Here is a 17,758-nt window from a genome sequence, read left to right as displayed (position 1 = left end):
TCTTCCCCAGGTACAGGCTTTCTCCTACTATCTCTCCTGCCATCCTGCACCCTGCCCACCTACTTTGGAGCAGTATCTGTCCCTCTTATACCCTTCCCCTTGTGGTCTTGCATTTCTCTCTCCATTAGTCCAGCACCTCTCCTCTGCTTTCCTCCCCCTCTTTTTGGTTTGGTCTCTCTCTTCCCTTCACTTCACCCTTCTCTTACTCCTTCCTCCTCCTCCCTTTGCAGGCCTGCCTCCCCGCTGCGAAGGCACTCTTCCTCCTCCACCCTCTGCACAGGCCTGCCTCCCCACCGCGAAGGCCTGTTCCCCCTGCAAGCCTGCATGTTCCCCCAGCATCCCTACTTTTACCTTAAGCTAATACAGCAGCCTGCAGGATCGCTGGTGCTATAGCGATCCATGCAGCTGCTGTCGTCCTCTATTTGCTGTCCGATAACCAATAGCTAATCCACAGCTGGGCATGCCTCCTATCCCATGACTAATTTTTTCAGGAGCCTCTCATGAGGAACGCTGTCAATTTTCTGTAAATGTAGATACACTAGATCAACCAACTCACCTTTATCTATATGTTTATCCACACCTTTAAAGAAGCAAATTGGTGAGGCAAGACCTCCCCCTTAGCTAAACCCATGCTGACTCTGTCCCATTAAATACAGATGATTTTAGCAACAGGTTACAGATCACTAACAACAGATCAATAATTTCAAGTTTGAGTTCTTTCAGTACTCTGGAATGTATACCATCCAGTCCAGGTGATTTATCACTCTTTAACTTGTCAATTTGGCTTAGTACATCTTCCAGGTTCACCGAGATTTCTTTCAGTTCCTCTGCATTATCACCATTGAAATCACTTCTGTAAAGACACAAGCAAATAATTCATTCAGTTTCTCCCTGAGAGCCCCTTTTGCTTGTTGATCATCCAACGGTCCCACGGATTCCCTAACAGCTTTTCTACTTCTAATGTACCTAAAAATAATTGTTACTATGAGTTTTTACCTCATTAGCAAGATTCTCTTCATATTCTTTTTTGCTTTGTATCTAACTTGTAAGTGTTTATGTCTCTTCTTATTTTTTTCATTTTCTATTCTTTAAAATAAATAAATGCTTTTTTTTTTTTTGCTCTGATAGCTTCACCTTTAGCCATGTTGTCTCTTGTTTCCACCTTTGTTACTATGTAGTATACATCTGGTCTGGACTTCCACAATGGTATTTTTAAATAGCATCCATGCCTGTAGTCCTAACCTTGCCACCAGTCCTTATAGCTTATTTTTAACCATTTTCCTCATTTTATCATTATTGCTTTTTTGAAAATGAAGTGCTGCTACAGAAGATTTCTTTAGTGATGTCACTCTAAATATCATCTTAAATTTGATCATATTATGATCACTGTTTCCCTGTGGGCCCAACACAGTTATCTCCCATATTATACCTTGCATCCCACTAAGGACCAAATATAAAATAGCTCCCCCCTTGTCAGTTCCTGGAACAGTTGTTCCAAGAAGCAGTCATTTATGACATCTAGGAATTTTTCCTCCCAAGCACTCCTTAATCTTCCTTTGTTCTTACTGAAGAAGATTTTGTCATAAGAAGATAATAGCCTTACTGGGTAAGACCAATGGTCCATCAAGCCCGTCCATTCTCATGCTGACCAAAACCCAAGGAGTAGCAACATTCCATGCTACCGATCCAGGGCAAGCAGTGGGTTCCCCCATGTCTTTCTCAATAAGAGAGAGAGAGAAAACAGAAATCTTCTCTGATACTGCAAAGTAACCAATGACTTTTCTCTTTCAGATGATTGGTTTGTCTTAACCAATGCTACTAAGCTGGACAAGCCAGCATCTAAGGTGACCATTTCCAGATGGATTTGTATGGAGATTTCATCAGTGTACACTGGCTTTGGGAAATAACCACCAATTTCCTTGAACATACTGCACTAGGAGTGTGATGTTATTGTGGGCAATTCCTCTTGAAGAAATTTATATAGCAGCCACACGGTTCAATCTCCATACATTTTCAAAGTTTTATAGTGTGGATGTGACAGCAAAAGAGAATTTCGTTTTTGAGTCCTCAGTTTTAAGGCAGGCTCATCTGTCCAACCCTAGTTTCAGGAGACTGCTTTGGTACGTCATTTATAGTCAGGACTCTTAAGGATAAATTCACTAAGCCCACCAATCAAGTTCCGACCACTTAGCGACTCCTTTGTGACCTGATTTCCCTCTGACCTAATTCACTAACCTCTGTCACGATCATCCTCTGATCCGTGCATTCAAATGAGGGGGAACAGCCTTCATATGTAGGCAGGCAGCAATTCACTAAAATAAAAAAGCAACACTGACTGGGCTGGCTGATCAGCACACAAGCGACTGCTGGGGACCAATAGTTCAGTGGTTTCCAACTGCATTTCCTGGTCTCTTCCCCAACTGAAGCCGCAGTTCTCCTGCGCCCTGCTCTTCCCCACTGTGCAAGCCAGTGGTTTTAACCTGCGGGTTTAAAGCAGGTTAAAACCACGGGCTTGCAAAAAAGTAAAATTTAGCTCTGCTGGGCACGGAGGGCCAGCACATGTGTTGGAATCACTATAGAGCGATCGGAGCAGGAATCAGCCCCCTGGACATGGATCGGATCGGATCCCTCACAGATCAGATCTGATCCGATCCATGTCCTTAATGAATCTAGGCCTTAAGACACATTGTATCAGAACGGAAGGTTAGGTTGTTTTCTGGATAATCTTCATTCTGGTAGAAGAATCTAGGAGTCCTGACACCCCACCCTGTCAGTTGGAATTTGCCTGCTTATTGTAGATAGAGTGTATGTTCACAACATGAGATTGTCTCCTGCCAGTCTGGTATGAAGAGCAAAATATTGAACATAAAAAAGTATAATGAGTCTTAGAGTTCCATAAGTGTTAGTGTTGGTTTGTTCCATCTGGAGTTACATTATGTGTTGATTAACTTGTTCCAATTTTTACAGAGCAGAACAGAAATGTGTTATTGGGGATGTTCCCTATACCCTTCCTTTTTATTTCTTATGGAGTGATGATTGATTGCTTTGGTACAAACTGAAGGGGGCACTACAACCATTGGAGGAGGCAGAGCTAAGGAATGTAAATTTGATCCTTCTGCAATCAACTCATGAGTATAGGAAATCATCTATAGTCAGGACTTCTAGACACATCTACCAGGAAGATTATCGAGGTAAGAACCTAATCTTCTGAAGATTCCCCCCCCCCCCCAAGTCCTGCTCTTTGATGTGCAAAGTACTTCACCCCTATATTGTATTGCTTCCTCAGATTTTAAAACTCAAATAGCATGACCTTGCATTTTTTTTACATTAATTGGCTACTCTTCAAGCTTTCTTAGATCCCTCTATCCACTCTCAATCTCAAGGTTTCTCAACCTGCAGTCTGCGTACCCTAGGGGATATGCAGCTCAGTGCCCACCCGCTCCATTTAATTATACCCATCCCCCACTGCTGCAAGGAAGAGAAGGGCCAGGTGTGTGCACCTTTTCATTATTATTAGTTTTGGGATTTTTTAACTTTTTTGATTATTTGAGATTTTGAATTAGGTTTTTTTTTCAAACACCTTTATATATTCTTCTTTGTTCCCCACAGCCTTTGTTAGCATGACATCTCTTGATGGTGGCAAATAAAAACCTAATTTACTTGAGGTCAAGGCTTGTAGTATAATAAATGGCCACATGGGGCTAGGTTTGAGGTGCTTCAACTCTCTTCAGCTGGATTTTTTGGCCCCAAAAGATAAGGGATACATAAATACAAAGAATCACAACTTATAACTGTAAACAAATAATGGTCACGTGGAGGGGTGTAATAAAACATACCCAAGTCCGAGGTTGGATGTTTTGTTCAAGTCATCCACAAACTCAGCAGGAAATATGTCAAATTTTCAAAGCTGCAAACATCTTTTATTTTTGAAAATGAGCTAGGTATAAGTTTCATTCCTTAGGATGTCTACCTTTTTTTGCCCATTTTCATAAATAAAAACATCCACATGAAAAACATACAAAAGCAAGTTTTGTAGATATACCCACCAACTACCTTGTCCGATTGCAGCAGAAGGAATCCCTATCAGCTGAGCCAGTCTTGGGATTCCCCCTACCAGGATCAGTTGAGCTGCAGAGCCAACATCCCCCACATTCCCAGAACACCCTTGTACCTTTGGAAGATCAAACAGCAGAAAGGAAGCTTACTCCTTCCTGCCTACAGGGTCATGTGCTGCAAATGACAGGGCTTCCCCTTCCCAATGCATCTTGAGATGCAATGGGGAGGGGCTGAAGGCCCCAATTGGTTCCTCCCACTGCATACCAAAATTCATTGGGAGGAAGGAAGCCCAGTCATTTATAGCACATGGGCCTGTAGGCAGGAGGGAATGAGCTTTCCTTCTGCTGTTTGCTCTTCCAAAGGTACAGGGATGGGTTCCAGGGATGTGGGAGGGGGCCCCCAGGAATGTTGGGAGCAGAGATGTCAAGGCATGTCAGCAGGAGATCCGGTATAGGGGGGATGTTAGGGGGAGGGGGTATAGGGTTCTGCAGCTCAGCTGATCCTGGCAGAATACCCAAATGTGGCTCAACTAATGGGAAGCCTATAGGTTTCTTTTTTTGCTCTTTGGGTGGTGGGAGGGGGTCATGCCTTAAATCCTCCAGTAGTCTTCTTGTCAGTTTGAGCACCTTTGTGGAACTTAGACACAACTCAAACAGGTCTAACTACCAGCATCTAAAGTCGCTCTAGGAAAGCTTTGATTATGGATGGGGTATATCCAGGTTGAATCCCACCTAATTCCTGCCCATAACACACCGCTCCTCTCTGGCCACACAGCAGCTTAGAAGTGCTACTGCACAACCGGAAAGTTGGTTTTGATTTATTGGTACTTGGATGGCCCTATTATGTATTTTTATTTTATTTGTATTCAACATATCCTACAATTCTATGCAATTACAAATTCAGGTACTCAAGCATTTTTCCCTATCTGTGCCGGCAACTTAGGCTGGATTCTGGACATTTTAAAGTTTTGATTATGAGCCCCAAACTGTATAACTACAGATGGTGTTCAAGCCATATACAGGCCCTACACTACAACTCTAGGTGGAAGAGTAGACCACTCCCAGGATCAACAGCAGCTTTTCCTATCACTCAACAAGTGAAATATGAGCAGCTGCAAAGGAATCCAAACCATGAGACAAACAGGTTTGAAAGGACACAGCCATCCCCCTCCAGGGGCTAGCGGAGTACATATGAGCAGACTATTTCCACAACCTAGTAGAAAGACCACATTTCAGACCATTCCACTGCACAAAGTCTTTTTATTAAAATTACTACACTCAGTGCTCCCTGCAGTATAGTTCTAAAGCAAAGATGCTCACCCAGTAAGAGGGACAGGGAGAGACAGCTGTTCTCCACTGGTAAAAATCAAGCCTCTACTTTTATTAGAGTTAGCTGCTATTATACTCCTTCAGTTTGTGTAGTCTATCAGCACCTTGCCCCCTAACCCCTATCAGTCTTCCTGCATTTAAGGCATTTTTTCTGATAACTATTGGCTCTCCCTTATAAAATAGTAGGACATAGCTTAGCCTTCATGGACAATGGGGAAGATTAAATGGAACATTATTGCAAATTAAAAACCAGCCAGAGCATGGGGCCTAAAAGGTGGCTGGTGGTACTGCCAGTACTGCTCCCCTCCCTCCTTACAGAAGGGTGGTCCAGAGTTGAGCCACTTTGCTATAGATTACTGCTTCCATGGAATGTGAAGAGGTTGGACAAGCTCAGCCTTAACACCACTCATGAGGGGGTGTAGGGGAATTGAAGCAATAGCCCTTCTGTTGGTGCCAGCTGTAGATTGTTAAGTTGGACCTGGCCCTCTTTTCGCTGTGGGTTTGAGCTTAGTACTACCGTCGCTTCTGCAGGTAATAATGTATGAGTCAGGCTGATGCTGCTCTGTGTATCAGCAAAGTTCAAGACACTGAGGAAACGTTCATTCTGGTCCCAACTGCGGAGGAATGCGTAGATATTTGCATCGCTGGTGATGGGCACCAATTCACCATGCAGCAGAGAACGCTCTTTGACTTTCAGCTCACTCAAGTGCTTGTACAGATTGATTAGTGATTGACTGTCTGCATTCTGGGCCTGAAAGAGCATAAGCAAATAGGTCAGACTCCATTACCCCCCATTTATACTACATGAAATAACTGCAGTCTACATCTAACATCTGCCCTTTGCAAAAGTTATACGAGGCTCCTACCTTACTCCTCATGAGCACCATTATTTAAAGAAAAAAGGTTGAACCAGAACCTTTCATTTAATGTAAGGACAAAGCTTATTAAAAGCATAAATTTTTGCTCTGAGCATGGATCCCTTATGGCCTTGGCTAGCTCTATGCACCAAAAATCAGGCAACAAGGCATGCACAGCTCTATGCCCAAGTGCAGATTACAACTTACCTTCACTGATGTGTTGGCATTAACACCAGACACGTCTGTCTTCAGGGAAGAAAAGCCAAAGGAGTCATCCCAGTGCATCACAGGATCTGTAGATATTGCAGGCTGAAGGATGAAGCATAGTTAGATAAACTACAGGCTTGCAGACACAGGGGCAGAACCAAGAACTAGAGCAGTATATGCAGTGGCTAGAGCACAATCCTTTCTAATCACTGATGTCATCTCACTGTGTTCAGTGTATAAGAGCTATGAAAATTTAGAAGAATCTGTAAGAGTTAAGAAGCTGGGAATTCTAGCAATTTCCATGTATCCTATACATGTGGAACCCAACATCTGTTATTTCTGAACTAGCAGAGGTTTATGCTGTAATAAAGGAACCTTTACCTGTCCTGGTAGGTCCTGCAGCCCAATCTCATCGCCATAGTTTGTGAAGGGGGTCCCAGGGAGGGTGAAGAGCATGATGTGGTACAAACGCAACAGCCTCTCTTGCACCAGTGAGGCCATGTGACCCACCATCCTGCCACCAACCTGCAGCAGAGATCAAAGTCATTTTCTAGCATAACTGGCTTTACCTAACAGCCCCAGGTAGGAATGGGAGTCAACTTCCATCCCCCACAGGCAACACTTACACTCCAGCTTATCCACTGCTCGCCTGCAGCAGTGATGTAGCTCTGAATCCTGTCTGCAATTTCACTGGCACTCAGAGTGCGCGATGGATCCAGGAGATAGTTGCTGGCCACAACAACATCACCTGTCTCATTCACAAATTTCAGTATCCTATCGAGGTTCTTTTCATCAGTGGAAGCAATGAACACCCTGCAAAACAGAAGCAAGGAGAAACCAATATCAGACTTTCCACAGTTCTGCCTGGGATCACCCCCTCATCTTCAATATCTGTTCTCTGCTCACCTGGTCTTGCCTTCACTGCTGTAGTTACTGGTTAGGTTCCTCCAATCCTCTAGCAACACTGGTGCCTGATGGACAAAGTTGAGTACAAAGTTAGGATGAACAAAGTTCCTATATAGCCTATTGCTGATGACTTAACTATTAGTACCACTATTTTGTATCTGTACAACATAAGATGACTTGAAGTGGTCAAGAGGGCAACGAAAATGGTAGGTTTATGCCAAAAGTCATATGAGGAGAAACTGGAAGCCCTAAATATATGTACCCTAAAGCAGTATTTCTCAACTCTGTCTTGGAGTATCCCCTTGCCAGTCAGGTTTTCAGGATATCCACAATGAATATGCATGAAATAAATTTGCATATAATGGAGGCAGTGTATGCAAATCAAGTTCATGCATATTCATTGTGGATATCCTGAAAACCTGACTGGCAAGGGGGTACTCCAGGACTGAGTTGAGAAACACTGCCCTAGACGACAGGAGGGATAGAGAAGATACGATTCAGATGTTCAAATGCTTACAAGGTATTAACGTAGAACAAAAATCTTTTCCAGAGAAAGGAAAATAGTAAAACCAGAGGACAAGATTTAAGGTTGAGTAATTACGGAAATTCTTTACGGAGAGGGTGGTTGATGCCTGGAATGTGCTCCCGAGGGAAGTGGTGGAGAGGAAAACGATGAGAATTCAAAAAAGCATGGGATGAACACAGAGGACCTTGAATCAGAAAATAGTAGCAGACTGCTGGGCACTATGGATCTCTGGTCTGACCAAGCAGAGGCACTTCTTATGTTCTTATATTGAAGAACTAAGGCCAGTACTGAGCAGACTTGCACGGTCTGTGTCCATATATGGCCATTTGGTTGAGGATGGGTTGGGAAGGGCTTGGACGGCTGGGATGGTTTAGATGGGCTGGAGTGAGCTTTAACAGAGAATTCAGTAGATGGAATCTAAGAACAGTACCAGGCAGAGCTTTGGGTTCTGGCCCAGAAATAGCTAAGAAGGAAAATTTTAAATTAAATCAGTTGTTTAAAGAGAGGGTAAGGTTGGGCAGACTGGATAGACCATTCGGTTTTTATCTGCTATCATCTACTATGTTTTATGTTACTATGGCACAGACAGTAGTAAGGGGAGGTAATGTCTCCTTTCTGCCCTATCTAAAAACAATGGTTCAAGAATCCTCTGCCTGCTGAGAGCAACTGGCAGAAAGTCTCCATCCATTTTTTAGTCCTTTCACCATCCCCTGCTCTTCCAGGTCTCTAGCACAGCCGCCAGCCTGCTCCCAACCCCCCTTTTCCCTTCCTGAGAAAAACAGGCCTGTGGCTTCCTACTCACATTCAGGAGTTCGATTCCTCCCAGCTGGATTCCTGCTACACCTTGCTCCAGCCAGTAGCTCAGCGCTGCCTGTTTCAAGAGAACACAGAGTCAGTAGGATATGGGGATGTATGGAAGGGGTATGCCAGGCTGAGCAGAGCAGCGCCAGATCTGCTGCTGATTGGTGGTGAGGTGGAACAGGAGACACAATGAGCTTACCGTCATCTGGCTCTGGAACTCACTGCTAGCCACCACACTTGCATTGAACCACACATTCTCGCCTTTGTAGTTTGGAGTGAGGTCCAGGATAATCTTGATACCTGCAAGTCAGAAACAAGGAAGAAGGATGAGAAGCTGAAACATTCGGGCACAGCTTGAGTTCTTTAAACCTAGACGGTTTACAAAATATTACATATCCCTCACTTTCCAAGATACTACACCTGGGGGGGAGGGGGGACTGTGGCACCCTGAGCCAACTTTTGCATTAGCATGCCTGTCCTCCCACCTCCAGGGGAAGACTAGGTACTTGCCTCAATCTTTCTAGTAGACAGGCACATCATTCCTGAATCTTTGCGTAGTCAATCTATTCCTGTGAGAATTTGTGTGGAGCGCCTCATTAGAATTTTTTGCTCCATTTCCTATCTCTCTGGGCTGTGCTCCAATTCCTCAGTTAATGTCTTATTAAAGAAATGACAACTTTGAATGAGGTAAAACTCGTTATCTATATATATAAAATCGGAGGTATGTATGTGTGTATGTATGTGTGTGTGTATGTGCCGCGATCACGCAAAAACGGCTTGACCGATTTGAACGAAACTTGGTATGCAGATCCCTCACTACCTGGGATGATATGTTCTGGGGGTCTCGCGGCCCACCTGCACACGTGGGCGGAGCTACAAACATAAAATCAGATTTCACCCATTCATGTCAATGGAAAAAATGTAAAAAGCTGCCATTCTCACAGTAATTCAAAAACGGCTTGACCGATTTGAACGAAACTTGGTATGCAGATCCCTCACTACCTGGGGTGATATGTTCTGGGGGTCTCGCGGCCCACCTGCACACGTGGGCGGAGCTACAAACAGAAAATCAGATTTCACCCATTCATGTCAATGGAAAAAATGTAAAAAGCTGCCATTCTCACAGTAATTCAAAAACGGCTTGACAGATTTGAACGAAACTTGGTATGCAGATCCCTCACTACCTGGGGTGATATGTTCTGGGGGTCTCTCAGCCCACAACTCTATGTTGCTTGCTCAAGGGTGGGTTCACCCAACAATTTATATGTTCTTGCTCCTGGAGGTGAAACTAAAAATGTTGTTTATAATCACGTTTTGCGTTAGTTGTATTGTATTCATTTTGTCAAATATTTCACATTATAATTTGAATATTGTACTTTTTATTAAGCTGTAAAAAAATAATTTCATTTACCACTATAAAGTATCTTTATTTGAATCCATTTACAGTGTTATTGCTATAATTAAATACCCGTGCAACGCCGGGGCATCAGCTAGTAAACTATAATGAGTTTTACCTCATGCACAATTGTGATTTACCTCATGCAAAATTGTGATCTAATCTAAAGTATCAATTGCAAGAGACAAGATTTTGGTGTAGTCCTCTACGCTTTTTTGTAGAGAGGAGAATCAATATCCAACTTGTGCCTTAAGTGTCCGGTGGTCGCATCTGCAACCGTCTTCAACTCTCATCTCCTCCAGCACCGGACAAAACCGCCATCTTACATCAAGCAGTCATTGCCAGGAGAGGTTTTGAATTTCGTAAGAGTTCATGATATGACGTACACATGCACAAGCTGCACTGCCTCCAATGATTATATTACATTCTGGAACATTGCCTGCCTCATTGCAAACGCTTTTCTGCGTCTGTATGCAATTGTCCTCTCCACTCCACCTCACAATCGCATACAGATACAGGAAAGCGCTTGCATGAGGTTACAGAAGTGAGGCAGGCAACGTTCCAGAACAATGGTAACATATCGAGGGCTTCAAAATAGTCCCTAATGGGCCATGAGTTTGAGACCACTGATGTGAAAGGATGAGACTTTAGGTAAGAAACATGGTACTGTAAGAAATACTACTCCAGACTCCACAATTCTGAGAAAAAGTTCTCTGCATAATGCCTGTAGTTCAGACACATCGAGCTGAAATGATTGCAACTAAAAACATTGTCTTGACTGAGGTCTATCAATGAAGCCTGCTCTAGAGGCTCATATGGAGCTGTGGTTAGCACCCGCAGGACCAGACTCCATGTAAGAAAAAGCCGTCTTACTGGTAAACGCAGGCATAATTCTCCTTTCAGGAACCTAGCTACATCTGGATGTACAGCCAGGGCAATTTTGTTAACCTTGTGTCAGAAACATAAAATACCTTCTAGAGACAACCACCAGGCCTTTTAGATCTTCTTGCAGGAATGCTAGCACTATGGAAATTGGGGAGGGGTGCTGTGACCAGGTCTGTTAAACACTTCCTGGCCTTTGCATAGGTGGCTAAGGTTGACTGTTTCTTGAATCTTAAAAGGGCGGCAATCACTACATCCGAATAGCCTTTGAAAAAAAGAAATACACAAGAGCTACGCCATAATACCAAAGCAGTCTGGATCCTCCAGGGCGATCAGGTTCTGCATGAGCAACCTCGGGAGACTCAGAAGTCTGAGGTCAGTCCTTCTGTAGATGAACGAGATCTGTTTACCATGGACATCTCGGCCAGTCTAGTGTGACTAGGAACTACCAGTCCTGGGTGCAACATTATTCTCCTTAGGATCCTGCCTTTCATGGACCACGGAGGGAACACATTAGTTCTTCTGACTGAGAAAGTCACTTGTACATTGTCCACTCCTGCTATATGTGATGCAGAGCGTGCCCCGAGTGGCAATTCTTTGTCCAGTATGCTAGATCTAGTAGCCTCTGCACAGCCACTAACTGCTTTCCCTGGTCTTCCTGCTGGAGAATCCACAAAAAGGTCTGGAAGGGGACAAATGAATTTGAGCTTGTACCTCTCCTGAATAATCTCCAGTACCCAGCAGTCAGAAGTAATCCCCGCCCACCTCCCTCCATTTCTTGGATGTCCGGCTTCTGTCTTGGTATCAAGCTGCTTCTTGGGAGCAATTGCGGTGTGGGAACCTGAAGAATGGGGGTGCCTGGCCCTGCCAAATCTCTATCTAGATGAGCCTTGAAATGATCTCTGGACCAATGCCCCCCCCCATCTTGAGTACTGGTGAAACCACCTGGAGCTATTAAATTTACCTTGGGGGTCCTTGGCCTGCTGTTGGCAAAGACTTTGGTCATGAGATCATCCAAAAATCAATTGTCCTTTAAATGGTAGTTTGCTCAACTTCGCCTTGGACACCCACAACATCCTGCAGGCAGAAACAGTATATGCAGAAACCTAGGTCAGTACTCTGAACAGATCATAAAGATCACCTGCTACATAGAAATTGGTGATCCTGTCCAGCAGCTGCCTCCAGATCACGGCACAACTTGAGTAGCAAGAACATGCAATGTAGGATGCCGCCATCTTTGCCTTTAACCCCCCAAGGCTGCAGCTTCAAATTGTCTCCTGAAAATAAAATCCAGCTTGTGGTCCTGGGTTTCTTTTAATACTAATATGCTTTCATTGGGGAGAGAGGTACACTTGGTAACCTGTGCCACCAGGGAATTTAATCCACCTTTGAAGGAGTAAATAGATGGTTAAAGGCTGCATCCGTTGAATAAAGCTTTGCCATGGCCTTGACCACTCAAAGAGACTCTTCCATGACATCCCAGCGGTCTGTTAACATTTTAGTAATGTCCTGATGAGAGGGAAAGCATTTGGTCTTAGTGCTGCTCATGAGCAAGCACTGGGTAGCTGAGGTTTCCAAAGTCTATCTTTAATTCCCAGACAGACTCCATAATTATCTCCAAAAGCACTGAGGGCTTAAACAGCCTGTGCACCATCAGGTCCTCTCCAAGATCCAGATCCTCTACCTGATCAGGATCATCCCTGCCACCCCCCAGCCATGATGCAGAATCACTTGCTATAGAGGACCCAGGCTGGGTGAGTAAAGACATTTACTGAATCTTCCTCATCTGACTGAACCCCCCTCCCCACATAGCTTTGTTGTGGTGGACTTGCGCTCGTAGGGGAAAGACCCCTAGCACTAGAATTACCACGACTCCCAAGGGTTCCATGTGGCCACTGTTAAATATGATTCATTCGTCATATTAATGAATTCTGAAGGAAAACCCTGTCCAGGATGCCCAGAGGGCCCCTGCAGTTGCTCCCATGTCCCTTTCTGGGGTTTGTGGCAGGTTTGCAGCCGTGCTTCGCCGGGATCACACTATTGCTTTTTCCCTGCTGCAACCAGGCTTTTTAACCTGGAACTCAAGTCATCTTGGAACCAACACCCACAGGGAAACTAGAGGGGGCCAAGCCAGCAGATCCTGCCCTCCCTCCCCCTAAATGTGGAACACAGATAATCCTCAGGCCAACATCCAGTGCAAATCTGGCATGAATCTGAAGCATGCTGGAAGCATCGCACCTGATTTTGAGCTAAATAGAGGTGTTTTGAGGCAGATAGAGGCTTATTTCCCCAAATCAGGAAATCCAAAATGGCCAACAGCAGCGATTTTAGTGCAAAAACAGCCCCTAGGAGATACACCAAGGGTCAGATTTTAGCAATTTTAGAAGTAGGGGTCCCTGGCTCTTGCCCCAGAACTCAACCCCCCCCCACCCCCAACACAGACAAACACTTTTACAGGGGGGAGGAAGGAACGCATTAGGCCCCAATTCTGGAGAAAACTGCCAAGGAGCAACTCTGCCTACACTCAAGCCTTCTGCAGACAAAACCTGGGGTGAGCCTTGCTCCCAAGGGAACAGTCCCTGAGCTCCCGAACTATTAGTGCAGGCCAGCCAAGTAGGTGCCCTGACAAGCAGGCTGCACTTTAGCTACAGACGTCTAACCTAGAGTCTGACCTCTCCCACAGCCAGAGATGCCCCAGAACTGGGAGCCTCTGCAACACCAAAAAGCCTCAAAATTGGATAGAAAAAACAGAAAATAAAGAAAAAATAAACAAGCCGAACATACAGGCTCCTACCATGTAGAGAGAAACTGATGAATTATAGCACAGCCCAGAGAGATAGGAGAAGCAAAAAATTCTAATGAAGTTCTCTAGATAAATTCTCATGGGAATAGATTGGACTACCTGAAGGTAGAGAATGACATGGGGGCAAATTTATGTTTGAGGCCTGTGCAGCTGAGGGTAGAGCTTACAGGGATTGGGCAGGAACAGGGATAGAACTCACAGGGATGGGACGAGCCTGTAGGGGCAGGGACAAATTTGTCCCCCGTGTTATTCTCAACCCATAGGGCCAAGAATATGCTTGTTAAACTATAATACTAGTGATGAAGGGCACCAAAATCAAGAATCTTAATTCAGCATCTCTCCTACCCCACCCTCAGAGGGGAAGGAAGAGATGCCAGATTGGGATTTTGGCACTCACTGGTACCTTGAGCTAGAGTCTCACCTGGTTCATAGGTTGAACCGACCCTAGCTACACTAATTAAATCATATGTACTCATAACTTATATCATACATGATTTTAGAAGGTTAAAGCAACTTGATCACATGGTTAACTGGTGTCAGCAGTGAGATAAATACTAAGGCACTCAAGACTAAAATGCCAGTCAAATGCATCTGTATAGTGATCTCCCACCCCTCTTACTTTTCTTTCTGGCTGTTTCAAGGAGCCGGGTGAAGTTCTCCAGTTTGCCAAATTGGGGATCAATCTTCATAAGGTCGGTTTGCTCCGGGTTATCTGCCTCCGTCACGTGGATAGGTCCAATTACCAGTCCCTTCACCTTGAGTGCACTGAGGGCATCCATGCGCTGCTGGATTCCTAGAACAGAGATCGCCGCACAGATCAGAGTTTGCAGGCAGATTACCCATCCCCCACCACAGTGCTCCTTGGAGCAAAAGCCTGGTGGAGTGAAGAATGGGAAGTATAGCAATCTTGCCAGCTCACAAACTAGACTTGTAACTAGAATTAGCCTCACTCATATTGTAATGCTATTGTCAAGTCTTAAGGCATCAGGGTTAGGTTATTTTTCCTTCCTGTCCACTATCTGCAGCCGATGGGCCTGACTGTAGCAACATAAGTTGCAAGAAGATTTATGTGGGAATTCATCCAGCCATCTCCTCCTCTTAGCCTCCATTTCTGTATGGGTCTCAAATGCATGCTGGAGGTTCAACTTAAGAAAGTGTATATTGTAAACCCAAAATCCAAATTAAGCTGCTGACCCCGCAACCACTGCAAAGGTTTTAGAAAAGAATCCATCGAGGAGCTGCAGGTATGCAAAGGACACCAATTTAAAAGATATGGTGGCTAAAGTGGGTTAACGGGGCAAGGGGAGCAGGAACAAATGTGCAAAAAAAAAAAAAAAAAAAAAGCAGCGCTTCTCTAGGGATTCTGGGGTGGGGGGGAATGGGACAAGGGCCAAAAAATAAAACACTTTTTAAATCACAGGCACTATTGCCTAGAATCTCTTCCAACCGTATACATTTGTGCCACTAGGTTTCATCAGCATAGAAAAGACAAAACTTGAGTGCAGGACATAAAACAGGCTAGAGAGAAGTGAATGCTGGGGGGTTGGGAGTGGTGTTTTTCCAAGTTATCTAATCAATAAGGCTTCTATGCAAAGTTTGTTAAAACTTAAGATCAGAAGCCTCTAATTAGATTTATAAAACAGTAATTCACCATGCTATCTCATGAAGTTCCGGTTATGGAAGGGAGAATACCCTGCCACCTTTAACCTAAACTGATGCAACCAACTGATGCAACAAAACCCAGTGTTGCTCAGAAACCGGCTTCAGCCGGCTTTTTCTCCTTCCTCTGCATTGAGGAAGGCGGAGGGCGGATGACGTCAATTCCTAGTCTAGTAGTCACGCGTCCCTGTGACATGCTCACTTCGCACCTTCAAATGGTGCCTCAAACGTAGAATGTCATCTTAAACCTCCATTACCTCAGGTACACTAAGACTTAAGCTCTCCTGGGATAGAAATCCTAACGCCTAAACTGAAAATAAAAACCCTGAGCTAAATCCATAAACTTTTCCCTGCTAGACGTCTTGCTGAGGTTGCTCACAATGGAGCTTCTGCATATCAAATAGAAATACTTTTACTCATAGGGTGATCAGGGACATTTAATACCCAATTGTCTGAATTCATTTTTATGCATTCTTATTTTTAATGCGTCTCCCATCGGCCTATTTTTAAAGAGCCCCATTCATCACAATCTATCCCTCCAACCCAATGCCCTCCCTTACCTGTTAGATCGCCAATCGAATCCTGGTTCGAGTCCTGGAATGACTGGACAGCTCCAATCTGATACAGCGCTCCCTTCTGCCACCAGTCCTGAGTGGGCAGGTCCTTGCAGCGCGGTGCCTGGACAATGATGACCACGGCTCCTGCCAGCATGCCCAGCCAACCCAACCAGAATAGGATGAGTAGGGCCCAGCGGATGCGCACCCAGCCCGGGGTGCCCGCCACTTTCAGCAGCTCCTCTTTAGACAGCCCGGTGAATTTCGTTTCCTCTTCATCCTCGGCCACCTTGACCTTCAGGGCACCATTCTTCTCCACGCCATCCAGAACCACAGGAGCCGTCATTGGTTGTTTCTCCTGGTCCACCTCGTTCAGCTCTACGTCCTTCATGTCCACCCTTGTCTCCTCTTTACTCATGGTTGTGGGCTCTTAAAGGAGGTGCCGACACCAGTACAAACAGCTATTAGGGGGTGAAAAAAACACAGAAAAGAAAAGAAAAAACCCCCACCCAGGGTGAAACTCCAATACTGTATAGGGGAAGAGAAATCCAAGAAATCATGCGTGGGGGGGGGGGGGGAGGGGGGAATAGATGAGGCAGAGGTAGAGATCAGAAACCATAATTTGTAAGAGCAGAGGGGAAGGATTTCAGCCTTATTTCAGCTGCAATCCCAACATGTAAGCCCTCGGGAACAGGAACTCTCTACTGTAGCCACGTGTATCGGGACTGGAAAGTAGAGAAATTAAAAATTGAACCATTGCAAAAAAAGATTTGGGGGATGTGGAGGAAAAAAAAAAAGATTGAATGACACTTAAGAAGCGATCTGACTGCTATGGATTCGCTGTTTCTCCCAATCTTTGGTGAGGAAGTGAAATTAGAAAACAATGTTATTTTTAGGTATAGAGAGTTTGCTATCACTTTGTAATTGATTGGAAGGGGCAAGGGCTGAAACTAGAGGTTTCTCCATAGTTAGGGTGAAGGAAGAGTTTGCGATCACGCTGGAGGAGGGGGGAGGGCGTTGCACTTTGTTACCTGGAAGTACCTGGCACTGGAACCCGACCGTCTCAAATTTCGTCTATCTCCGACTCTCAGAAACACACTTGTCTCGCTCTAAAACTAGGCGTTTCAGACCGCCATTATATATAGAGTTCGAGGTCCCGCCCCCTTCCTAGCGCTTAAGGTGGATTGCCGGAGATGGCCAGGGAAAGCTACAGTGAGGGGCGTCGGAAAAATAGAAAAGCAGGTCCACGTCAGGTCAAATGAGGAGGGCGGGGCTCTTCAGGTACCTTTGATCACTGGCGATTTATCCACCATCCCACTTGGATAGAAAGGCGCCAGCTCTATAGCTGTTTCAGACATTGAGCAAATACACGCCTTCACTATGTTCAAAGAGGAGTAATTAGTTTTAAAAAATTCCTTTTTTTTTTTTTTTTTTTTTTTGGGGGGGGGGTCCCATACCAGGACCCGAGTCAGAAATTTGGGAAGGGACCCACAAATCTAGTCAGAAAATTGAGCTTTGGGCAAGCATGGTGCCCCTCTGACTACTCCCCTTCTCTCAAGGGTATGTAATTCCAGTCCTCCAGAGCCGGAGCCAGGTCAGGTTTCTCCTAGGACAAGCAGGATGAGTCAGCCACATATGGGTGTTGTCCCAACAGCTCCCAATTTGCGGATAAGCTCTCCAATAGCTCAGAGAGACTTTATTTTTTTTTTTCTTCTCTGAGCACGTGCAGTGTCCGGGCCCCACTGGGCATGCCCGAGCCCTACCCATTTCCCCCTGCTTCCCC

At 44.9% G+C, this 17,758-nt stretch overlaps 1 protein-coding gene across 2 annotated transcripts; it reads right to left on the bottom strand.

The window, feature by feature from the left end:
• Positions 1 to 5,295: 5,295 nt before the first annotated feature.
• On the bottom strand, positions 5,296 to 17,161 carry SLC3A2 (solute carrier family 3 member 2). 2 transcript variants are annotated; one of them, XM_033956466.1, is made up of 10 exons: positions 17,007 to 17,161; positions 15,982 to 16,436; positions 14,382 to 14,555; positions 8,881 to 8,981; positions 8,683 to 8,751; positions 7,355 to 7,419; positions 7,075 to 7,261; positions 6,830 to 6,973; positions 6,449 to 6,550; positions 5,296 to 6,135 (listed from the first exon to the last, which is right to left on the bottom strand). In XM_033956466.1, exons 2-10 carry the CDS (start codon positions 16,391 to 16,393, stop codon positions 5,791 to 5,793), a joined length of 1,599 nt encoding a protein of 532 aa, XP_033812357.1. In that variant the 5' UTR covers positions 16,394 to 16,436; positions 17,007 to 17,161; the 3' UTR covers positions 5,296 to 5,790. The 2 variants fall into 2 exon arrangements, with proteins under 2 accessions (XP_033812357.1, XP_033812358.1); XM_033956467.1 differs by having other exon boundaries at positions 17,017 to 17,097.
• Positions 17,162 to 17,758: the final 597 nt, after the last annotated feature.

The sequence above is a fragment of the Geotrypetes seraphini genome, chromosome 8, assembly GCF_902459505.1.
Source record: "Geotrypetes seraphini chromosome 8, aGeoSer1.1, whole genome shotgun sequence".
NCBI classification, from domain to species: Eukaryota; Metazoa; Chordata; class Amphibia; order Gymnophiona; family Dermophiidae; genus Geotrypetes; species Geotrypetes seraphini.
This window is presented reverse-complemented; position numbering and strand designations above follow the sequence as displayed.